At 25.6% G+C, this 25,832-nt stretch overlaps 1 protein-coding gene across 2 annotated transcripts in view; it reads right to left on the bottom strand.

Annotated features, from left to right (window-relative positions):
- LOC122499057 (uncharacterized protein DDB_G0287625) overlaps nucleotides 1–25,832 on the bottom strand; it is a 274,973-nt gene that overhangs the window by 101,381 nt on the left and 147,760 nt on the right. For both annotated transcript variants that reach the window (XM_043607120.1, XM_043607121.1), the window contains exon 4: nucleotides 15,187–15,279. In XM_043607120.1, coding sequence (XP_043463055.1) covers nucleotides 15,187–15,279 — 93 coding nt within the window. The remainder of the gene's footprint in view (nucleotides 1–15,186; nucleotides 15,280–25,832) is intronic.

Here is a 25,832-nt window from a genome sequence, read left to right as displayed (position 1 = left end):
ATTTCATTTGGGTTTGTGTAATCCCTTCACTCTCTAGCTCTCCCCATATATTTCGGTAGTTTACTCCTCCATCATTTCACCTGTTCTGACTGTTTAACGGTACATTCCCCCTACTCTGCTTCCCTACCGCCCCTCTTTAAATCCATCGCGGAGATAGCAAGCAAATTACAACCACTGTGTGTAAAATGTAGTGCGCGCCTTGTTTCATTGTGAATTGACGTTAACACCCATTCGTTACGCGTTTACATTATTATTAAAGTGTATTTACATGGCCAGTGGCAAGGCAAGGGCTGAAGGTGGAGGGGAAGGGGAAGGGGAGTATGTCGAGGTATTTTTACGTGGAATTTTAATTTCGACGCGATTTTGAATCATCACGAGCACGTTTGTGGAGGCGTCACACATCCAAGTGCAGAATATCGTCACAGAGAGAGAGAGAGAGTCGATATTTGAATTCAATTTCCCGTGTGACAATTTCGTTCTCGAAAACGTGCACGTATTTGAAAACTTAAATATTGTCAACTCTAAAATATTGATTCAGGTGATAACACTCGTGGGAGGGAAAATTTCAAATTAAAAATTTGAATTGCTAGTGTTTTTCATTCAATTCTTGAGCTTTCCTGATATTTTAGTATATAATAGACGTATTTTTTTGCTTTCTTAAAGTTAATTTTTATTTTATTCAAAAAAGAATTTTATTGCCCATTTATTGACAAACACTGTGAAACTCAATATTCTTGGTCGCCATATTGAATCTGACATTTTTAATTTTCCCAATATGACATTATAACATTCGAAAACAGTGATTTAAATATAAATGAGTCAAAGTTATGACAATTTCAAGTTGTTCAATTGTTAATGGTGATTCTACCAATCGAATCGTATTTTATTTCTCCTAATAGCAATTTATTCAAAATAGAAAATTTTCACTCACTAAAAACTGTAAAATTTGTGATAAAGCACTCTATCGCTTTCTTTCAATAAAATTTCTCATTTCTCTAGCAGCGTGATTTTTCGACTACTCACATACATATGTATACAGATTTGAAGGCAAGCAATACCCTAAAAATTAATGACCTTTAAAAATTTACGTTACTACGATATTGAATTGCCTTTAAACTTTATTGTTTCTCGATATTATCTTTTCTGAAATAGAAAATCACGGTTTGAAAAATTTTGCAAGTTTATCTAAAGGTGTCTATCTGTATTGGTGTATATGTGTATTTTAAAAATCAATCCGAAAGGCGGAAGTCGATTTTCGTTGCGTTGAAGAGATGAAGATGGGTAAAATTCAATATCCCGAATCTCGTCTTCTTCGGCTTGGGGTTAAATCTTTAACTCCCGAGTTACATTGTAGATCTCCGTCCATAAAGCGGATTATACAAGGCCAAGGACTGAATCTCAGAAGTTTAGGATTATTGAGAGTCTCTCGGGAATACTTTATACCATTTACAGAAAAAAAAAATTAAAACATTTTTTAAATTTATAATTTAAACTTCAATATTTGAATGTGATTTCTAATTTTATAATACAGAAAAATTGTTGACCTTTTATCACTTTGAAGGTAAAGTTTACACAGTAAAACGTGAGGTGTTAAAATAACACCAGAATGGATTAAAATAATCTGCAACAGTTTAATCCCTCTAGGATTAAATTAACACCAGAAAGGATTAAAATAATCTATTTTGCTGTTATTTTTAACTATGAATTAAATTTTACTTTAAATAAAACACCAAAGTCAACGATTTGTAAAAATTCAACGAATTTAGCTTCTCCAGGGAGAATAGTAAGTTATTAAGTTCACGGTAAATCGTTAGGTATTAAAATAACACCAAAAAGGATTAAAATAATCCAATTTAGTGTTATTTTAATCCATTTTGGTGTTATTTTAACACCTAACGATTTACCGTGTTAGTTACTAACTTACTAACTAACTTCGCAACACAGTTACTAAATTCAATTGTGTTCAAAAATTTAAAAAAATTCTCGTCAAAATTTCAATTCTTTTTATAAATAATAAAAATCTTCTCTGATATTCAATTATTTTACAAAACTGTAATCAAATTCTTGTCAAAATTTCAATTATTTTACAAAACTTTAATCAAATTCTTGTCAAAATTTCAATTATTTTTAAAAGATTTCTAAAATTCAATGATTTTCAATATCTACTATTTCAATAAAATTTTCCAAAAGAATTCCATTATTAAATATAAATATAATTATATATAAATATAAATTTATTTTTTAATAAAATTCTACGCAAACATTCAATTATTTTCATAAATAATAAAAATTTTTACAGGAATTCAATAATTTACAAATTTTTTTATAAATTTCATCGCAATAATTCAATTACTTTCATAAATAATAACTTTTTTTTACAGGGATTTAATTATTTTTATAAATAATAAAATTCTTTTAGGAATTCAATTATTTTCATAAATAATAAAACTCATTGCATAATTTCAATTATTTTTTATGCAATTTTAATCGAATTTCTCGAAAAATGTAATTATTCTTAAAAATTTTATTAAAATTCGTCCAATGAATTGAATGATTTAAAAAATTTGTTGATAACATTTTTATGAGAATTTAATTTCAAGAAACATGAAATTAATAAATTATTTATTTTTGTATTTAAATAATTGAATTCTCGTAGACATTACTAATAAAAATTGATTTTCATTTCGTAAAAATGAATTTTAGTTAAAATTTTAGATTATAATTAAATATTACAAGCATTATAACGTGGATTTTTAGAAATAATTAAATTTTGAAAAAGTTTCAAATTAAAATCATTGAAATTCTTAATTTTTTCATATTTTTGACAAACAATTCTGTAGAATTAATTCTTTTTAAAAGTTTAATAGAATTTTTATTAAAATTATTTCAAGTTTGTTATTTTCTAAATATTTAATTGCAGAATATCCGAATAATTGAAATTTTGTAAAATTGTATTGTAAACGAATGAATTTGAAAACTATCAAAGATTTTTTTTTTAAATTATTAAAAATAATGGGTTTATTAAAGAATTTTAGTTGAAAACAGTAGAAAAATAATTTTAGAGAAGTTACAAATTATTGCAGAAATTCAATTATTTTCAAGAGTAATAAAATTCTTCTTAAGGATTCAATTATTTTTACTATTAATAAAACTCATTGCAGCGTTTCAATTATTTTTCATACAATTATAATTGAATTCCTTGAAAAAAGTAATTATTTTCATGCAAGTTTTAATAAAATTCGAAAAAAAAATGCAATTTAAAGATTTGTTAATAAAATTCTTTATGAGAATTTAATTTTGAGAAACATTCAATTATTAAATAAATTATTTACTTTTGGATTTAAATAATTGTATTCTCGTAGAATTGTGTAATAAAAATTGATTTTCATTTCATAAAAATGAATTTCAGTTAAAATTTTAGATTATAATTGAATATTAAAAGCAATATAGCGTGAATTTTTAGAAATAATTGAATTTTGAAATTAATTTTTTTGAAAAAGTTTAATTGAATTTTCTTTTATATTATTTGAAGTTTTTATTTTCTAATATGCATTTAATTAAAGAATTTAGGAATAATTGAAATTTCGTGAAATTGAAATAGTAAACAAATGGACTTGAAAATTGCCAAAGAACTTTTTCGAAAATTATTAAAAATAATAGATGTAAAGTGAAATTGTAGTTAAAAATTTTTGAAAATAATAATTGAATTGAAATAATGAAAATAATTTTGAAGAAGTATAATATTTTTATAATATAAAATAATGATTTTATTACTTGATCATTTTTAATTATTATAAAATATGAAGAAATCGATCACTCCGAGTCGAAGACTCGGAGTTATCGATATCTTCATGTTTTATAGTTATAACAAAATTTAATGTTCTAAAATTTCATTCATTGTAAAAAATAACACCAAAATTGATTATTTTAATCTTTTTTGGTGTTAATTTAATCTGCAACACTTTTTAATACCTCACGATTTACTGTGTACCTAATTAAATTTGTCTTAATTTATAATTTTAATTGTTGACATTCTTATTTTATTTTTATGTTTATTATTTTCATAATTATTACTGTTATCATTATCCTCGGTTATGTAAAACTGACCGCTATCGTTCTGGTCGACCTTTTTCTACTCTCTATAAATTTGAATCAGTTAAAAATAATAATTTTAACCTTTTTTTGTTTCTAAATTAGTTATTTTTTTACTGATTCAAATTTAGAAAGTATAGAACAGTCTAGCAAAATTTCCATCAAAAAATTGGAAAATCTTCGAATTTTATTTATTCGGAACACTATTCCATTACCAAGGAAATAAAAATATAATTGAAGAAAATAAAATGTCAATTTTTTTTTCTTTCTATACAGTCACTGAAATTTGGAAAGATTAAGAATGAATGAGAGGTGGAAAAAAGGGGGGTGTGATCGATAAAAGGAGGACTATTGTCGTAAAAGTGAACGGAATCTCATTTGCTGTCGACCTATTCGAAACTTGACTCAAGGGCCTGTAGCCGATTCGAAAAAGAAGAGGGGAAAGGGATTGTAAGAGGAGGCGGGAAAATGAGAGTGATATCGAAATTGGCAATATCGCGAACCTGTCTCCCTTCTCTTCTTGCCCTTGGGTTTACCTCCATCGATCGAATCTGCTCAACCAAGTTTCTTACATTTTTTTTTCTCTCTCTCTCTCTCTCGTCGCGAAGAATTTTCTTCTTTCACGTGACGAATACGACGTAGGTGCGTCCCTTCAATTGCGTGATTCTTTGTCAATGTCGAGAGTTAAACCTCGCTTCTTGGCTACACGAAAAAAAGAAAAAAATTTTGCTACCTGCCATGCCACTCGAAGTGCGAGAAATTTAAACTCAATTATCGCGGATTTTCGCAGAAAAAAATCTTTTACATCCTTGCCAAGAGGGGGGGGGGAGAAGCAGAAGGTTTGAATCAAGATGCTTCAATGGAACGCAGGAAGGTTGTAGTCTTCGTTTTACCAGTCGCGACGAGACGGGCTCACGCAGCCCCCCCGGAACCAATCTTCTCCAACTGAATGAGAATTTTCCAGCTTCAATTTCCGCGTTTCTTAGCTGGACGTTTAGATTGAGTGGCGTGATAGTTAAAGATTAAAGTATCGTCTAATGTTGCACATTCCTTTCGAAAGGTATTGAAAACTTTTCTGATAAAACGACCTTTCCAGTTAAGAATAAACAAATAAAAAAACTTTTTCGTTTTAAATTGTTTTAATTCACTCACTAGAAGTCGATTTATTCGGTTTCAAATAAAATTAAAGCTGGTTAGAAATAGTTGAATTTCGAAAAAGTTTCCCACATCGCGTTTGCATCCCAAGTTCGTAAATATAAAATAAACCCCAACTTTGTGCCTTTTTCACAAAAATTGACAGTTTAAATTTTAAATTCATTGGTGACTAGTAAAAGGTTGACGTATGTCAGAGAAATTAGGGAATTCTGGGAAAAGTCAGGGAAAATAAAATTGGACAGGAAAGTCAGGGAACTTTATCAAAATTACTGGAAAAATTATTTAATATCTAAAATTCATAAGAAAATTTTGAATTTTGTTATCAAACGCAACAGGAGTTCACGTAACTTTCACTTTCACTTCAAACAATTTTCAATTTCAATACACCCAAAAAATTTTCACTTTAATTCAAAAAATTTTCACTATAACGCAAAAAATGTTTACCTCCACTCAAAAAATTCTCACTTTCAATCATAAAATTTTCAATTTCACCCAAAATATTTTCACTTTCAGCAAAAAGATTTTTAATTTTACTGTCAATTAAAAAATTTTCACTTTCAATTTCACCCAAAATATTTTAAGTTTTAATTTCACAAAAAATATTTTTACTTTGAATCAAAAACTTTTTACTTTCAAATTCACCAAAAATATTTTCACTTTCACTTTCTATGAAAAATTTTCCACTTAAAATTGCACCCAAAATATTTCGATTGAAAGTGAAATATTTTTTGGCGAAATTGAATGTAAGAATTTTTTGAGTGAAGGTGAAAATTTTTTCTTTAAAAATGAAAGTATTTTAGGTGTAATTTAAATTGGAAATTTTTTGCGTGAAAGTGAAAATTTTTTTTTGTAAAACTAAAAGTAAATCGTTATTTTTCGCGTGTTAGTGAAAATTTTTTTGGTGAAAATGAAAGTGAAAATTTTTTGAGTGAAAGTAAAAGTTACGTGAACGCACCCCAGCCTTTAAAAATAAAAATATATAATTTGATTTTAAATTCTTTCTATTTCTAAATTCTTCGCATGAGATTCAATTATTTTCAATACAATTTTAATAACATTTTTCGAAGGAATTAAATTATTTGTAATATATTTTTATTAAATTCTATGTAAGAATTGAATTATTTTCTATCAAATTTTGATTATATTTTTAGGAAAAGTTTGCAAGATTTCAATTATATTCATAATAGAAATATAATGTTTTCGAATAAACAAATTGATATAGAATTTTTATTACTGCGAAAAAACATTTTTTATAATCTCAAAAACACCAAATTATCATTTCTAAATAATTCTTATTTTTTATAATTATTATTTATATTAATTTTTATATTATCGAATTGTTAATTTTGATAAACATTATTCTGACAATTAGCTAATAATTATAACAATTAAGTTTTCGAATTATTATTCCATATAATTTTAATATTACCGAATAACCCATTCTTATAAAACTTAGTGCTTCTAATCGTATTCTTTTTTAAAATGAGTATATTTTCTTATTATTAATTATTCAAAATTTCAATTTACCGAAATATTAATTTGAAAGAAATTTTTTTGTTATTATTACCTTATTTAAAAACATTGTTTAAAACAATTACCTAATGATATTTAGCGTTGATAATTTTCATAATTAAATATTAAGAGCCTCTTAATTATAATAGTGATATTTATTTCAAATTTTCCGACACTTTTTGGGAGTCAAAAAACGATTTGAAAAAAAATTAGAGATTATAAAACTTAGAAGAAGTGAATGTTACGTAAAAGACGCATTTGGGAAAATAAAAATTATAAAAAGTAATGATTTGTTAAAAATAAAAATTCGAAAAACAAAAAATTATTTAAAAAAGAATTTCGGCAACGAAAAAATTATACAAAATAGTTATTCGAATAAAATAAAGTTAGAAAAAGTGGTTTTTATCACAAAAAAAAGTAAATAGCATAAATAATTATTAGAAATTGTAAAAATTTTGAAAAATGCTAATTCGATTTAATAATAATCATGATAAATGATAATCCAGTAATTCAAAGAAAAAATTTTTGCAACAAATGGTATTTCGGTAAAAAGAAATTTAGAAAAATTAATAATTAGAAAATGTACTATTGTACAATAAATTTTATAAGAATTTGTAATTCGGTAATATTAAAATAATATTGAATAATAATTCGAGAAAATAATTATTACAATTATTAGCAAATTGGTAGAATTTTCATAGCAAATTTTCTTACAAAAATTATCTATTTAACTAATTAATGTAAATAATAATTAAAGAAAGTAAGAATTTTTAGAAATAATAATTCGGAGATTTGAAGATTATAAAAAATACTCTTTCGCAATAATAAGAATTCTATTTATTCGTTATTCGAAAACATTATATTTCTATAAACTGCGATATTCGGATTAAAAAGAATTAGATTAGATTAAAGTAATTTCGCTAAAAAGATTCTGAAAAGCAAAATTGCGGGGTCTATTCATGAGCCTCATATAATTATAATTAACTTTCTTGATATTTTGACGCGTCACATGGTTAGTTGGAAATTTAGAAAACTATTTTAATAAAGTGAACAAAAGCTAAAATCTCATTTGAATAAGAAAATTTTGTATGTATGTAAATAATTCAGAAGTCAACTTATCAAAAGCTTAGGATCAAAAAGTTTTTGGTATCGTTTCCCTATAGAGTTTAGTGATTATGTATAAACGAGTTTAAATTGACGCGCCTCAGTAAACGTATCAGACACTCGACGTACAAGAGCCCCAAGGGATAACACGTATGCAGGTAACGGGGGAAAATATCCTTTTTCACCCCCCAACCCTCCTTTCCTCTCACCCTTGAAACTTGGAAACTATCCTGTCCTATCTGTCGTAGAGAATTTGGAATTTTGTTGCCAACGAGTGCCATAAGCGTGTAAGCGTCAGAGCTTCGGAGGAAGGATATGCGGTTATTCCTGATGTGTATATATCTATATACTTCGAGAGAGACAGAGAGTTGGAATTTGGTTTTGGGCTTTACGACTTTTATGGAACGATTTATTATGAGAAATTCACCTAGAAACTTTTACTGAAGATGCGATTTAGAATGCTCTCTTCGTCGAAAGCCTCTCTCTATTTGTATGCAAATTTTCAAAAATAAATCATTTTTTTATCTCTCTGTGGAGACAAACTGCAAAACAAAGTGGTACTGCAACCATTTTTTTTGTAATTATAATAGAACTCAAATTATAACAAGAAAAAGTTTCTCAAATAATTTCATTCAGTCATATATTTAAAGTTTTTGAGTATCAAACTGAATACGAATTTGAAAATTTTTTGAAAATTAACGTATTTGTCTAAAAATATTTTTTTTTTTTTTTGGGGTCACTAAATAGGAATTTAATGTCAGATTTAAGTAATCAAAAATGGCGGATCGAATATGGCAACCAAAATATTTTAAAATTAACGTATTTGTCCAAAAATATTTTCTCGGGGCTGTTTGGGGTCACTGAAAACGAACTTAGTGTCAGATTTAAACAATTCAAAATGGCGAATCCAAGATGATGACCAAAATTTTTGAAAATATTAACGTATTTGTCTAAAAAATATTTTTTGGTTGCTATTTGGGATCACTGAATCCAAATTTAGTCGGTTGAATTTGTTCGCAATCTTTTGTAAGAAACATTATTTTCTTTAACAGAAAATTATAAAAGTTTCTTGTAGCAGGGTTACCACGCTTTTGCTCATTTCAAATTCCCTGACTTTTCCAGGTTAAAAAAATGGAATTTTTCCAGGTTTTTAAAACTACATTTGTTGCCAACAAAAATTTAATTTTGTTTTTCCCTGACAAAATTAAATTCCAGACAAAATTCTTACTTCTTGACTCTAAAGCATATTCTCCAGTTTAAAAATTATTACTCAGAAAAATGTTCCATTGCTTCTTTTTTGAATAAATATTAAATCATTATTATTTTTCTATAAGAATTAAGATTTTCAAAAATTTTAAATTCAAACCTTTTTGAAATTAAACAATTTTGAAAAAATTGATGAAGATATCGATCACTACGAGTCTTCGACTCGGAGCAATCGATATCTTCATGTTTTATAATAATAATTAAAGATGACCGAGACTGATAAAATCATTATTTTATATTTTATAAGAATATTGTTATTGTAACTTCATAAAAATTATTCACATTTCATTTCAATTATTTTCTAGAATTTTTAACTAAAATTCTTCTTTAACTTAATTATTCATTCATTTTTAATAATTTATGAAAAATTTCTTTGAAAATTTTCAAATTCTTTTGTTTACAATTCAATTTTACGAAATTTCATCGATTATTCGGAAATTCTTCAATTATATATATATTAGAAAATAAAAACTTGGAATAATTTCAAAAAAGTTCCATTAAACTTAAAAAAAATTAAATCTACACAATTTTCAGTTGAAACTATGAAAAATTCAAACTTTCAAAGATTATAATTTGAAATCTTTTAAAAATTTAATTATTTCTAAAAATTCACGCTATAATAATTTTTCTTTAAATTTGAATTAGTAAAAATGTTTACTATTTTGGAATTAGTGACTGACTTTTTGCTTTTGAATTAGAAAATTTTACTATTAAATTAGTAGAAACGACTTTGGTAAATTGGTAAAATTTGCTAATTCAAAAGCAAAAAGTCATTCACTAATTCAAATTAAAAATAATTTTTACTTATTCAAATTTAGAGTTTAATATTCAATTATTATCTAAAATTTTAACTGAAATTCATATTTAAATCAATTTTTATTAGAAAATTCTACGAGAATTCAATTATTTAAATACAAAAATAAATAATTTATTGAATAATTGAATGTTTCTTAAAATTGAACTCTCATAAAGAGTTTTATTAACAAATTTTTAATTAATTAAAATTCTTTTGACGAATTTTAATAAAATTTTTAAGAATAACTTCCATTTTCGAGAAATTAGATTAAAATTCCATTAAAAATAATTGAATCACTGTAAAAAAAATTTTGATTGAATTGAGAAAAGTTTTTGAAAATAATTGAAATTTTGCCAAGAATTTCATTACATTTTTTGAAAATAATTTAATTTTGAAGAATAATTTTATTATTTATAAAGATAATTGAAATTTTGACGAAAATTTTTTTTAAACTTTTGACCATAATTGAATTTCTATGAAGAATTTCATTATTTTTGAAAATAATTGAATTCTTGAGACGAATTTTAATAATATATTGCTTTTTAAATAATTGAATTCTTTTGTGAAATTTTATTGAAATACGTAGATATTAAAAATAATTGAATTTTGATAAATTATTGAAATTAAATTAATTCTACGAAAAATTTTATTAAAATTATTTTGACAAAAAATTGAATTGTTAAAAAGAATTTCATTAAAATTTTTGAAAATAATACATAAATTATAGGAAGGCTTTTTAAAATAATTGAATTTTTTTTTTGTTGATGAATTATAATAAAATTTTTAAGAATAATTACATTTTTCGAGAAATTCCATTAAAATTGTATTAAAAATAATTGAAATTCTGCGATGATAAATAAATATTTTATTATTTATGAAAATAATTGAAAACCTATACAGAATTTTATTATTTATGAAAATAATTGAATTCCTGGTAAAAAATATTATTCTTCATGAAAATAATTGAATTATTGCCGAAGAAATTTATAAAAAAAATTTGTAAATAATAGAATTCCTGTGAAATTTTTAGTATTTAATTAATTCATTCAAAATTGAAATTTTCTAAAATTTCAAATTAAAACCTTTTGAAGTTCACCTATTTATGGAAATTGTAATCGCAACTCTTTTAAAATATTGAATTAATTTTGAAATATTTAAGTAAAATTAGATTTTAAGAATAAAGCACAATAACTTTAGGAAACAATAATTTTCCAGGATTCTGATCAAAATTCCCTGACTTTTCCAGATTTTTTTAAGGTTTATAAAATTTCCTGACATTTTCAGGTTGCGTGGTAACCCTGTGTAGAGAAAATGTAAAAAAAAGAAATGTAAATCTTAAAATTGTAACACTAGTATTGAAACAAAACACGAGGGTAAAAATAAATACTTTCTCTATGAGGAAGTAATAATTTTTTAAAAAATAATTAAGTGTAAAAACATTAAAAGAACGGAAATTCTTGTTTCCCATAAAAGGCATTTTGGTACACAGGATCGAAATTGACAGAAGAATAGCATAGAATTTCACAAGAGAAAGAAAAAATAGGAAATAGAAAGAGGGTACGAAGACTCTGCTTAGAATTAGAAAAGTTTTGCGCAAGGTCGCATACATTGGCAATAAAGTCATCGAACCTGCGTATTTGTGAGTTTGTGTATGTGATGCAACTTCACTTTGTTCAGTGAGACGTGTGAATCTTGCCTCTGTCCAGCTTTTATATATAACCGTATCCTATATCCGAGAAATCGAAACGAGAACACGTCGCGTCTCGATATATATATATATATATATATATATATATATATTTAAGAATAAAAGTACTTTTGCAACGAGAGTTTTGCACTTAGAAAGCTTCCCAAAGTCCCAATCGGGGGCTGTCGTTCAAGACTTGCAGCGTTTGCTGGGTCGTACTTATAGGTTACCGACCCGAACTTAATACGTACACTTATCACGCTGCAATGATCTTGTTAGCAACTTTTTTTTCCCCTCCACCGACCGAGAGCTTTTCGAGCTTAGCGACGACGGTTAAAAGGGTAAAACCCCATTTTATTGGCTTTAGAAACCTTGGAACTTTAGCGTTGTTGTGCAGGGCCTTTTATTGCCGAAACTCTCTTGGCCTCTTTCTCTCTCTCTCTCTCTCTCTCTTTTTCTTTCTCTTTAGATATTTTGTCCCTAAAATATCTTTCGAGGCTTCTTTTTTGAACATCTTCTACTTTCTTTCTTTTCATAATTTCCTCTCTCTATATATAACTATTTCTTTTGTCATTAAAAAGCTCTTTGTACTGTTATCAGCAAGGGAATTTCTTTTGATCTTTTTTTCTTTATTGCATAAATTAGCGTATGCTTCACTTTATGACAATCGGCTTTCTTAAATCTTCATCTCCACATGAGGAATTGCTCAAGCGTTTATGATTTTGGATTTGCGAATATGAGGGTGCATTGTTAAATACATAACAATTTCCTAACTCGAGGAGAAATTTCAAATTTTTCTCTGAAAATTATTTTTATTACTACTAATCTTATCTGAATTTAAAATTTACGATACACTGTAAAAAAAGGGAGTTAAATTTTAACTCCCCCGGGGGGTCTATAAAAGTCGCACCCATTGGGGAGTTAATGCCAGGGGAGTTAAATAAAGAGAGTTAAAATTTAACACCCAAATGCTAACTCCCAAAAAAAAAATAACTCGCGCGGGTGTTGAATAAAGGGAGTTAGAAATTAACTCTCTTTTGGAGTTGATTTTTAACTCGAAAAATTTCACTCCCAACTCCCGAGTCCGTTAACTCCCTAAATTTTTTACAGTGTATGGTAAAATAGTTCCAGAAACTGAAGCATTTTATGAAAAAAGTCAAAGTTTAAATCACGCCATATTGGATCCACCATTTTGGATTTTTTAAATCTAGTTTCAAATACGGTTGATTCAAAAACTCCCGAAAAATATTTTTAGACCAATATCACAGTGGGATGTTTTTTTAAATTTAGGTAGTATATTTTAACTCGAAAAATTTCACTCCCAACTCCCGAGTCTACTACTGTTCAAAAATATCTGCAGCCTACAATTTTTAACCGATTTGAGTGTCCTTTGTTTTAAATTGAAGTAGAATAAATTCTTAAGACATCCCTCGAGGACTATTTTTGCGAGATTTTAATTGTTTGTAATTTTTTTATTTTAATCAAAGTTAACAAGTTAATACAATTTTTTTTAAAAAGGACGTTTATTTTCTTATTCCGTTATTGCACATAATCTAAATCAGTTCAAATTAATCCAATATGACCACCAGACAATTAATAAAACATAAAATAATTTATTTAAATTGTTATAAACAATATTAATTAACAAATAGTTAACTTTGATTCCTTTCCACTAAAAAAGGTTTTTTTCACATTTATTTTAATTTAAGTTTATTTCAAGAAAATATGTCCTTTTTGTTTAAAAAAGTAACTTATTTAAATTGTTATAAACAATATTAATTAACAAATAGTTAACTTTGATCCCTAGCTACAAAAAAATGTTTTTTTTCCACATTTTCTTTTTAATTTAAGTTTATTTCAAGAATGTATGTATTTTTTTTTTGTTTAAAAAAGTAACTTATTTAAATTGTTATAAACTTTGATTCCTCTTAAATAAAATTTTATTTTTTCACGTTTAGTTTTTTATTTAGGTTCATTTAAAGAATATAAAAATCTATGTGTAATTTATCATTTTAATTTCACAACCTATTTAAAATAAGTACTTATACTTGCATTCTTGTATTTTTTAAATGAACCTAAATAAAAATGTAAACCTGAAAAAAAATAATAAGTAAATAAATTATTTTATGTTTCATTCATTGTCTGGTGGTCATATTAGATTAATTTAAACTGATTTAGGTCATGTGCAGTTACCCTTTAATTTAAAACAAAGAATACTCAAATCGGTTAAAATTTGTAGGCTGTAAACATTTTTGAACAGTAAATTGTAAAAAAAATTCCACTGTGCAATAGGTTAACTTTTAAAAGATTCGAGGGCCATATTAAATCCCTTTTGAATTTTTAATTTTATAAAAAATCAAATTCAAAAACTCAAAAAGTTCAAATATCTAAATCGTATTTTTTGGAAAAAGCATTTCTTCACCGTTCTTGTTCAGAAAAAGCTTTTTTTTTTATCAATATGCGATCTGAACAATAATAGAAATTTGCCAAAGTGAATAAATATTGATTTAGTTTAGGACTTTAATAACAAAATTTAATTCAACTAAATTCTACAGTAAAATAAATTCAAATTGATGCAAATAAAGGATTAAAGTTTTTGAAAACAAAATTTAGAAACGGCGTGATTGCTTGCCTGGTGCAAATATATTCTGTCCAGGAAATAGAGAGAGAGGTGGCCATTGAGTTTCGTTCACTTGAAATAAAATTTATTCACACTCCTATGAACCTCTGAAAGGATTAAATGGGAAACTTGTCTATCTATTAAATCCACATTCCCAACACGGACATATACATATATGTATAAACTAATACTAAAACTAATTAAATGTAGTAATGCGGTATAACTATTACTAATTCGAGTTAACACCTTCTAATCAAGGTACACGTATTTGCCCGTGCTCTTGATACATGACATTAATTCATTAAACTTGTATATATGAACCTGCCTTCATACACATATCTGCTTAGCGCAGCAGCACTGACCTCGAAAATAATCATTAAATTACCATTCGACTATAATTAGCGCTACATGCATAAATTTATCAGATTGCTGCCGGAATTCACAGCGAATAATTTCCCAAGTAAATTTACATATTATAGACATATAGTTTATGATAAATTGCACTAGAATATACACATCTTAATTTGATGTTCAAAATATAATCTTAAAGTAGATACATATTTAATAAACGAAAAACCGATTAAGATAAATATTATTTAATATTTAATATGAACATACCTTATAGTATATGAAATAACGAGCAGACTATTAAGTCGAGACTTTTTGTAAAATATTATATAAAAATAAATTAATCCCTCGAAAAGCAGTGAATTTAAATTAGCAAACAAAAACTGAAGTATAACTTACAATTAAAAGAGCAAAAAAAAAAAAAACAAAGTGGTGAGCTTTTACACTCACATGTAATTAATTAATGAAGAAAGCACAACTCTCTCTCTACCCCTTTTGAGGCATGCTTTCTCAAGATTGTTTGGGACTCGAACACGTGGCCTCCCAAAGGGAGAGAATTTCAAACTCCGAAAAGCAAGTGAAAATGAATAATTAATCTTCACTCACCGACATCTTGCGAACCACCCCAGGTGCCCAGCTGTGCCTGTCGGGCTAACCTGGACAAAGCATCAACGTAGACGCGTGAAGCGGCAGCAGCACCTAAAAATAAATGAATAAAGAAAAATAAAAATTTCCATATATAATGTATATTATATGAAATGAGACGTTGAATAATTTATCAGTCTGTCAAATTAAATAAGTATGCTTTTTGTATAACATTTTTTCTTTTTCATTTATACTTGAAGAAAATCGGAAATTGTTTAATAATTTATGATTCCGACTCTTAATTAGATACTTAACTACTTAATGTTTAAGTTAATTACTTTTATACGTGTTTGCTATTTTTACCTTTTGCTACTGAAAATAATTAAAATTACCTTAAAAATCGATTATACAGACTTTTCAAGTATTAATTCATTGGACAAAATGATCATTGTCAACGTGAGTGTTGTTTCTTTGTCAATAAAGCATTAATATTGGAATTATAAGTTTTGTAATTTATTAAAAAAAAATTCAAAACAACATATACTTTATAACCGTATAGTTAATAATTTATCGATTTAATTTTAATAATAGGTATTAAATAATGTCAATAAATTAATAAATTGTCTAAAATATTTGAAAGTCCACTAATTGGTTCACTTCTTTTCACAAATTGGGACAATTAGAATGTAAGCGTTTTCAAATTGGTACTTTAACATTTTTTTTTATAAAAACACAATATTTTACTGTATTATGAAGAAGTTTACACCGTAAGCCTTAAATATAAGCCTCCGCGCGCATAAACGGATATACCTCCAGGAGCATATATTTGCGCCTGCGCGAACACGTGGTCAAGGCAAACTCTTTCACAACACAGCTGTAGGTAAACACTTTGCGCAGACGCAAGTATATCCTCATGGAGGCATATCCGTTTATGCTCTCGGAGGCTTATATTTAAGGCTTACGATGTAAACTCCTTCTATGACAATAAAACTTTATTTAAAGTTATATTTGCTTTAAGGGAAGGGACCGGTGAAATTTCAATCCTTCGATAATTACGTTGTTAAAAAGAGCCAAATTTTTTTAATGGCATTATTTAGGATCCAAATTTATTCTATATAGTTAAAATTGAAAAAAAAATTTCGGCCATTTTGGAAAATTTATTTTTTTAAAAAATTAAAATTTTTCATAATCCATACGATTGATTATTTAGAATCATAAGAAAAGCCTATAAAAAATTTGGCAACGTAAAAGAATAAAAAATGTGGAAGTAGATGAATTTTTTAAGAACTAATTGTAAAATTTGAGCCAATCAAAAATGACCATTTTTAGGGGTATCAACATTTTTTTACACTTTTCCAGTACCTGAAATCATATAACACTATAAAAAATTAATAAAAGTATAATTTTTAACTGATTTACAATTTTTTTCTATTTTTAAAAAAATTAAATTTTTTAAAAAAATCCAAATTTTTAAAAAACCATACGATTGATTATTCAGAATTATGAAATTATTATATAAAAAAATCGGTAATGAAAATTAATAAAAAAAATTTGAAACCGTAAAAGTAGGATTAAAAAAATTCAAAAAATTATCATGAATATTAAAGTGTCAAAAAGGTCAATGTAAAATATGTTCATTTAATAGATATACTAAAATTAAAAAAAGCTTTTTTATTACTTAATTATTTAATTAAAAAAATTTTTTTTTTTGTTGAAAAAGTGTCAATCTGTTTTTCAAAAATTTTTTATCCGACTTTCACAGTTTTAAATTTTTTTAAAAAAATTTATATATCACAATACCTTTAATTAATTTAAATTCTACATTGAATAGAGATTGAAACAAGACCAAGAACGCTAAAAAAAGTTAATTAGTTTTCGAGAAATTAAAAAATTACGAAAAGCATGCAAAATCCAGTTTTTTTTCTGTATCTGACAGAATAGTCAACGAAAATTCTTCGATCAGTCAGTTCGATTTGTCAGTCTTTTCATAATTTCATTAGCTTTTAGGAAAAAAATATGAAAAATTTTTGTCATTCTTATTTTCTACGTTTTAAGCATTTTTCCACTCATGAAAAAAGGGGCGTTCTGATACTCACGGACGGTAGTGTACTTTTACAATATATGCAATTTCACATTAAATTAGAAATTCGTAACTTGAAAAACTCCCGAGTAAATATTTTTACAAAAATTAAATGACCGACATATTGGATCCGCCATTTTGAAATTTAAAATTCTTTTTGTTTATTAAATTTTTACTTTCGTTAGTAATATAATTCATTTTTTTTTTTTTTTTGCTTTAACTTTGACAAAATTCGCTTTTTGCTACAGAAAAACCATTTAAACTGCAGGTCTTAAAAAAGTTTTGCAAGTGTTGAGAAAAAAAGATAAGGAAAAAATAAGGCAATAATTGTGAAAAAAAATTGTCGAGAGGGGGAAATTATTTTGAAAGCTAATTTGGCGGAATGATTTTAGAAATATTGCGAGTGTGGGGAAGAGGGGTGAAGTCAGATCAAACTTGTTGTCGAAGGCTGGGTGTAATATTTCAGCTGGCATGTTACAGAGCAGATGTTACAATTTGCAAATTTCCAGAGCAAAACCACGCATGCAAACAGCCCTCTTTCCCCTCTCATTCCTTGAAGAGAAGTTGGAATATGGCATGAGGGAACAGATTTTCTGGGTATTAGCAACCTTCCTCTCCTCTAACATGGAGTCTTCAAGTCCCTTTATGTAACTGCAGAAGGGAGATTGCGACCTTATATACCACACACAAGTTGTTCGTGAAAGAAACTCAAATTCACACTCATAAAGGGACTCATTTTACTTTTTTGCCTTCTTTTCTTCTCTCCCTTTCTTCCTCAAACTTTTTTTCTTCCTCTTATCCACTTTTTCACAATTTAGTCATCTCACTTGTATTTCTCATATTGAGGAAAAAAATTCACACCATTGGTTTGTAAATGAAACGGGGTTCTCTTTTTTTTTGCAAAGAAGTAAAAAAAATTCTTTGCTCCTTGGAAAAATGAAGAACGTGTAGATTCTGATAGAAATTCTGAATCTGATTCGACCCAATTGCGCGTTCTGACGATCAGCCGAATTATTTCTCCGATAATTGAAAATTAAGCTTCGCCTATAGCTATATATATGAAAACCGAGTTCAGTGACTCAATCATAAAGCTTTAGAAGATTAGAGTTGGTTTATACAGTACTAAGTAAATAGAAGAATTTTTTTCAACCTACGGAAATTGAAGAAGTGGAATAACAAAAACTTCAAACTCGATATTGCAGTAATAGGTATATATATAGAATGGCTAGGGAAAAACAATTTCTCAAGATAGGACTTTTTTAGAGAAACTATTTCTTTCTTCATCAGAAAAGAAAAGAGAATGAGGTGAGAAAATAAGAATTTCTTTAGGTATTTTCTATATATTGAAAAGAAATTCTGGAAAAGGGGGTTTATTTTAATAAAAATTTGTTTCATTTCATATTTTTCATTTTTTCTTTTAATATTTTTATTTATTGTGTTTAATGTAATTTATATTTTCATATATTTGAGGGCATTTCAAAAAGTACCACTTGCAATAAATGACTATCGCGGGTTGAGCACTTTTCATATATAATTAATTTTATTTAAAAAACTTTAATTATAAAATGTTAATAATGCTTTTAATAGAGAATTTCTCAAGCTTTTAGATGATAAAATGCTTTTTTCTAAAAAATATTTCTTGGTTTCAATTCCCATTTAACAACTTTGAGTGTTAATTCCTCAAAGTATGGCATCTTCAATTTTGTTAAAAGTTGTCTCAAAAGAAAAGATTAGATTCTCTAGTTTTTACCATCCAAAGATTATTTTAAGTTTTTTAGTGGATACAGAGAAAAAAATATAAATTCGTTTTTTTACCGAATTTGGTATAGGAAACATAACCCTTTTGAATTTCATGTAGCAGAATTGAAATTATTTGTTTCTTTTTAATTCTGTTAAATAGATCACTTTGTCAAAGTTGTTAAGCAAAAATATAATCTTTATTATTTAAATTGTTATGCATCTTTTTTTATATATAATTATATTAATAATAGAATTAATAACAAATTAATTACCATTTAAAAATTTTATTGTAAAATATAAACGCAGTCTAAAAGTAACAATTTTTTAAATTGTTAAGAAAAGTAAGTTTTTCACTTTACGTAAAATTAAAATAATATTATAGTTGATTAAGATTTGAATTATTTCAGATATTTAGTTACTTAGATAAGTTTTAGATATGATTTGAAATAATATTATTTTGAATGAAATATTGAAAAACACACTTTTTATTTTATTCAAAAAAAATTTAAAAAAAAAACAAATAATTTGTATAGCGTGAAATTTAAGAGGATTACGTTTTCTATGCTAAATTTAGTAAAAAAATATTTATATTTTATTTTGCTTGCTCATAGATGAAGCATTGTATTGTCAAAATTTTCGATTGTGATTTTTTGACATATTTCGATGTAATTTGAGAATTTAACCTCAGAAGTTCAAAAAACGTGTTTTTGAATAATGTCCGTGCATACATATGTGAATTATTATTTCTATTCTAAAAACCAAAAATCGTGAAAAAAATCATTTTTTACTTTTTTGTTTAAAAATTCTTCTGTAACAATTAAACTATTATAACCATCTTATAGAGTACAAAAAAAATACATTTCTTGGAAAAAGGTTTTTCATCGTTTTTTAACCTATTTATCAAAAGTTACTTTTATATTTCAATTATTATTATTAACTCTACGAGGAAGCAAAGTGTGTTTATGGAAAATAAACAGAAAGAAAATGAAAAAAAAGAATACAACTTGGCAGTGGTTTTCTTCTCTGAATCCACTAAAAAACCCAAAATAATTTTTGGATGGTAAAAACTGGAGAATCTAATATATTTTTTTAAAGACAACTTTGAACAAAATTGAAGATGACATACTTTGAGAAATTAACACTCAAAGTTTTTAAATGCGAATTAAAACAAGAAATAATTTTTTTTTTTAAACTGTTAACCGTCTTAAAGTTTTAGAAATTCTCTATTAAAAGCATTTATTTACATTTTATTTTAAAAGTTTTTTTTAAAATAAAATTTGGTAATGAAAATTTTCAGGTGGTAACTTCATGAATTCGAATAGCAGTAGTTCATTGCAGTTTTAGTCAGACAAACCTTAAAATTAATTTAATTGTCCTGCTCTCTAAATTTGAATTAGTTATTATAAAATGTTTACTAATTTGAATTAGTGACTGACTTTTTGCTTTTGAATTAGTAAATTTTACTAATAAATTAGTAGAAATTACTTTTTTTTAGTAAAATTTACTAATAAGTTAGTAGAAATTACTATTTTTTAGTAAAATTTACTAATAAATTAGTAGAAATTACTATTTTTTAGTAAAATTTACTAATAGATTAGTAGAAATTACCATTTTTTTAGTAAAATTTACTAATAAATTAGTAGAAATTACTATTTTTTAGTAAAATTTACTAATTCAAAAGCAAAAAGTCAGTCATTAATTCAAATTAGTAAAAAATTTTACTAATTTAGATTTATAGAGTGAAAGACAGTGATATTGGAAGCAGTAGAAAGAGACAGTTTTGATCGGACAGACCGTTAAACTTATGTAACATAAATAAAAATAAGAAAAATGAATAGTAGTAGTAAAAGACATTTTTCACCAGACAAATCATTTAAAAATTATTAATTAGAATATCAGTAGTAAACTTTAGTTTTAGTCAGACAAACATCAAAATTTGTGTAAATTTCCAGAAAGGCAGACTTTTTTGCCTAAAATTATTAAAAAAATTAATATTGTGATGATGAAATGGATGTAATATTAAAATTCTTCTTTTCTTCCTAAGTCGGAAAACTTTTAAAAATACTTTTAAAAATACTTTTAAAAATACTTTTAAAAATACTTTTAAAAATACTTTTAAAAATACTTTTAAAAATACTTTTAAAAATACTTTTAAAAATACTTTTAAAAATACTTTTTAAAATACATGCATTCGTAATAACTTAACAATCCCAGCTTTTCATGTTAATGAACGTTATTCCAATTTTTCAAAAAAAAAAAAAATTGTTCGCTAATTGGTTCTTTTAATGAAAAAGTTTAAATTGCTAATCAAGCCTCCGAAATGGAAATAGAGAGATATTCTCGAGGCAGCATTGAAATCGCTGTTGCGGGGCAAAACGCAAATAGCTGACACAATAGATTTCTCGCCAAACCAACCCTTAACCGAAATCTAAGTACGAGTTTCTTGTTTTCAAAAGTTGAAATAGGGCACCGCGTGCAGATAGTAGAGAGGTTGAAAAGAGAAGTGGATCGTTAACCAAGTAGAGTTTGCGAAAATTGGCTTCATTTCATTTTTCACAACCTCCCTTCCCCCCCTCTTCTACAAAGCCGATTCTGAGAGTCTAAAAAATTTTTTTTCTCCTTTGTCTCTCTCCTCTTCCTTTTTTTCTTGTTCGTCTCCCTCGCCTGGTTTTCGCGCCCCTACTAAATGTTAAGTTTCCACGCGCTCACGAGAAGTGTGCGGTTGCTGAATTTATGCTTCATTCGTATATATATATGTAGCGTTAGGTATACACACGCGGCCACCACCCAGGAAACGAGTGGAGCGTAAGTTATCTTGCTCTTGAATGCTACCCCACCGCTTATTTATTGTTCTAGACCAACGCCGTTATCCTAGTTGTGTGTATATGAGCACATCTCATTTTTTTCATTTTCTCATCCACACTTTTTTTTGTCTTTGCAAATTTTTTTTCTCTCTTTTCATTTCACACACTCGAGTGAGAGAAGTTTAATATTAAAAAACACATTTTCCTCTCTCGATTCGTATTTTTTTTTTTTTTTTTTTTGCTGACAATTCTTGAGAATATGGAATTAAAATAGAAAACAATTCTTGAATTAAGATTATCAAAAGAAGAAAACTAGGCGTGTTTTTTAGAAAAACTTTGTATTTTTAATCGCGGAGACGTAAAATGTGATAGAGACGACTATTCAAATGGAAGAAACTAATTGAAGTCAATCTGAATTGCAATTTGGTTTACTCAGGGGGAATTAAATGTCGTTGAATCCAATTGAAATTTGGTTCTATCCTTTCATCGTTTTAACCCTCCCACCCCTCCAACTCCTCCTCGCAATTCCTTTCCTTTTCAAGTTCGTCTAACCCCTCAACTTGTGCGATTACGCTTGCTCGCATTCTTGTTACACCTTAACAACAAGTAACGAGCCTATTAGGACCATCGAGAACTTGAGTTAATTCACTCTTCGCCTCTCTCTGACGTTAAGAAACTTTCTCATTACCCTTCACAGAATCCCTCGGCCTAATTACCCTTCTGGAACGAAGGAGAATTAATGCGATCTCTTCGCACGTCGAAAAAGGGTCGCGTGAGCGCGGTACACTGCTTGCGACACAATTTATTATATATATCGCACCCATACGGATATGTGAGCTTATTAATCGTTTTCATAAATTATTATACGCCATACGAGAGAGGCGCTACAAAATATATTTCAAAAACAATTCATAAATTCTATAGAGACAGTCAATCATAAAAAAAAACATTTTTTTTTGAACTAATTAAATATATAAATATTCAATGATGTGGAAAGTTCCATTCATAATAATTAACACCTTCGCAGTCCAGTTAAAAATCGCTTGTGGGCCAAAAACTCCCAAGTAAACATTTTAGACAAATCCGGCAAGATTAAAAAAATTTGGTCGCCATATTGGATCCGCCATTTTGAATTTTTAAAAACGGACATCAAATTCAAATTCAACGACTCTAAAAACCCCCGAGTAACAAGTTTCAAGCGAATCTGGCATTTTTTTAAATTTTTGTAGTCGACATTTTGTATCCGCCATTTTGAATATTTAAATCTGACTTCAAATTCAGATTCAGCGACAACTGACTTAGTAACATATTTACTAAATTCAATTGTGTTCAAAAATTTAAAAAAATTCTCGTCAAAATTTTCAATATCTACTATTTCAATAAAATTTTTCAAAAGAATTCCATTATTAAAAAAAAATTTGAATAAAATTCTACGCAAACATTCAATTATTTTCATAAATAATAAAATTCTTTACAGGAATTCAATTATTTTCAAATTTTTTTATAAATTTCTTCGCAATAATTCAATTATTTTCATAAATAATAACTTTTTTACAGGGATTCAATTATTTTTATAAATAATCAAATTCTTTTAGGAATTCAATTACTTTCATAAATAATAAATCTCATTGCATAATTTCAATTATTTTTAATGCAATTTTAATCGAATTCCTCGAAAAATGTAATTATTCTTAAAAATTTTATTAAAATTCGTCCAAAGAATATAATGATTTAAAAAATTTGTTGATAACATTTTTTATGAGAATTTAATATCAAGAAGCATGAAATTAATAAATTATTTATTTTTGTATTTAAATGATTGAATTCTCGTAGAAATTACTAATAAAAATTGATTTTCATTTCATAAAAATGAATTTTAGTTAAAATTTTAGATTATAATTAAATATTGAAAACATTATAACGTGGATTTTTAGAAATAATTAATTTTTGAAAAAGTTTCAAATTAAAATCATTGAAATTCTTAATTTCTCATATTTTTGACAAACAATTCTGTAGAATTAATTCTTTTTAAAAGTTTAACAGTATTTTTATTAAAATTATTTCAATTTTTTATTTTTCAATATATATCTAATTGCGAATGGGACTCAATGCCCGTAAATGAATAAATAAATAAATAAATTGCAGAATTTCCGCATAATTAAAATTTTGTAAAATTGAATTTGAAAATTTTCAAAGAGCTTTTTTAAAAATTATTAAAAATACTGTATTTATTGAAGAATTTTAGTTAAAAACCCTAGAAAAAAAATTTAATTTTAGAGAAGTTAGAAATTATTGCAGAAGTTCAATTATTTTCAAGAGTAATAAAATTCTTCTTAAGGATTCAATTATTTTTACTAATAATAAAACTCATCGCAGCGTATTAATTATTTTTTATACAATTATAATTAAATTCCTTGAAAAAAGTAATTATGTTCATGCAATTTTTAATAAAATTCGTCCAAAGAATTTAATGATTTAAAAAATTTGTTTATAACATTTTTTATGAGAATTAAATTTCAAGAAACATGAAATTAATAAATTATTTATTTTTGTATTTAAAATTTTAAATAATTTAATTCTCGTAGAATTTACTAATAAAAATTGATTTTCATTTCATAAAAATGAATTTCAGTTAAAATTTTAGATCTTAATTAAATATTAAAAGCATTATAACGAGGATATTTAAAAATAATTAAATTTTGAAAAAGTTTCACATTAAAATCATTAAAATTCTTAATTTTTCATATTTTTGACAAACAATTCTGTAGAACTAATTCTTTTTAAAATTTAACAGGATTTTTATTGAAATTATTTCAAGTTTTTATTTTTCAATATATATTTAATTGCAGAATTTCCGAATAATTGAAATTTTGTAAAATTGTATTGCAAACGAATGAATTTGAAAACTATCAAAGAACTTTTTTAAAAATTATTAAAAATAATGGGTTTATTGAAGAATTTTAGTTAAAAACAGTAGAAAAATAATTTAATTTTAGAGAAGTTACAAATTATTGCAGAAGTTCAATTATTTTCAAGAGTAATAAAATTCTTCTTAAGGATTCAATTATTTTCACTATTAATAAAACTGATCGCAGCGTTTCAATTATTTTTCATACAATTATAATTGAATTCCTTAAAAAACGCAATTATGTTCATGTAAGTTTTAATAAAATTCGACAAAAGAATTTAATTATTTAAAAATTTGTTACTAAAATTCTTTATGAGAATTGAATTTTGAGAAACATTCAATTATTTAATAAATTATTTACTTTTGCATTTAAATAATTAAATTCTTGTAGAATTTTCTAATAAAAATTTATTTTCATTTCATAAAAATGAATTTCAGTTAAAATTTTAGATTATAATTGAATATTAAAAGCAATATAGCGTGAATGTTTAGAAATAATTGAGTTTTGAAATTAACTTTTTTGAAAAAGTTTAATTGAATTTTCTTTTATATTATTAGAAGTTTTTATTTTCTAATATGCATTTACTTAAAGAATTTATGAATAATTCAAATTTCGTGAAATTGAATATTGTAAACAAATGAATTTGAAAATTGCCAAAGAACTTTTTCGAAAATTATTAAAAATAATTGATATAAAGTAAAATTGTAGTTAAAAATTTTTGAAAATAATGATTGAATTGAAGTAATGAAAATAATTTTGAAGAAGTATAATATTTTTATAATACAAAATAATGATTTTATTACTTGGTCATCTTTAATTATTATAAAATATAAAGAAATCGATCACTTCAAATCGAAGACTCGGAGTTATCAATATCTTCATGTTTTATAATTTTAAAAAAATTTAATGATCTAAAATTTCATTCATTGTAAAAAATAACACCAAAATTGTTTATTTTTATCTTTTTTGGTGTCAATTTAATCTGCAACACTTTTTAATACCTCACGATTTACTGTGATATTGATATTATTTTATTAATTTTTAATGTTGTTATAAATATTAATATTAAATATTAATATGTAATATTCTCAATATTATTTTCAGAAGTTGATCTCAGTTTTAAAATTGAGTTTC

The sequence above is a fragment of the Leptopilina heterotoma genome, unplaced genomic scaffold (genome assembly GCF_015476425.1).
Source record: "Leptopilina heterotoma isolate Lh14 unplaced genomic scaffold, ASM1547642v1 Lhet_164, whole genome shotgun sequence".
Classification (NCBI taxonomy): Eukaryota; Metazoa; Arthropoda; class Insecta; order Hymenoptera; family Figitidae; genus Leptopilina; species Leptopilina heterotoma.
The sequence above is the reverse complement of the archived record's forward strand: the minus strand, read 5'-3'. Positions and strand labels throughout refer to the sequence as shown.